At 44.4% G+C, this 615-nt stretch overlaps 1 protein-coding gene across 1 annotated transcript; it reads right to left on the reverse strand.

Annotated features, from left to right (window-relative positions):
- Positions 1-3: 3 nt before the first annotated feature.
- LOC140966223 (uncharacterized) lies at positions 4-607 on the reverse strand (the record flags this gene model as incomplete). Its single annotated transcript, XM_073426571.1, has 1 exon — positions 4-607. A coding segment is annotated over exon 1 (477 nt), but the record flags the coding sequence as incomplete, so codon positions are not given.
- Between the last annotated feature and the right edge of the window lie 8 nt (positions 608-615).

The raw sequence follows: 615 nt of genomic DNA on the forward strand, positions 1-615 counted from the left end.
CCTTCTCTTCCTCTGCTTCTTCTTTTTGCTCTTGCGCTTCTTCCTCCTCTCCTCCTCAGAATCAGTAGATGAACTATAACTTGATTCACTCGCTACAGCAGAATCATCTGATGCAGTAACTGAGGATGTCTCACTATCAGATTCAAACACCGAAGCTTCACTATCATTATCAGATTCAGTTTTGGACTTATGCTTCCTCTTACACTTCTTTTCCTGTTTCTCATTCTTCTCCACCTTTGGGATATCAGGGTTATCCAAATCATAAGAAATTGAAACCTTCATTTTAAGTTTTGGGTTCTTCAGTTGCTGTGTTCGAGAAGGCCTTGATATATAAACTCTCTCATTCTTGCATTCATACGTCCAGTGTCCCGATTGGAAGCATTTCTGGCACTGTGAAGCTGCCCCAATTATGGATGTTGAGCTCCTGCAATCCTTCCTTTCACCCAGTCTCACTTGTTTCTCAGTACTCATCAAATACATTTGCCTCTTAGCTTCTTTCCTCTCCTGCCATCTGCTAGGTCCTTCTTCCTTCTGCCCATATGCATTCACATTCCGTACAGCTGCTGCAGCTGCACGCTCAGCCTGAGCTCGGCTGAGACCCTTAGCCGCGGACAA

The sequence above is a fragment of the Primulina huaijiensis genome, unplaced genomic scaffold (genome assembly GCF_012295235.1).
Source record: "Primulina huaijiensis isolate GDHJ02 unplaced genomic scaffold, ASM1229523v2 scaffold202041, whole genome shotgun sequence".
In the NCBI taxonomy this organism is placed as follows: Eukaryota; Viridiplantae; Streptophyta; class Magnoliopsida; order Lamiales; family Gesneriaceae; genus Primulina; species Primulina huaijiensis.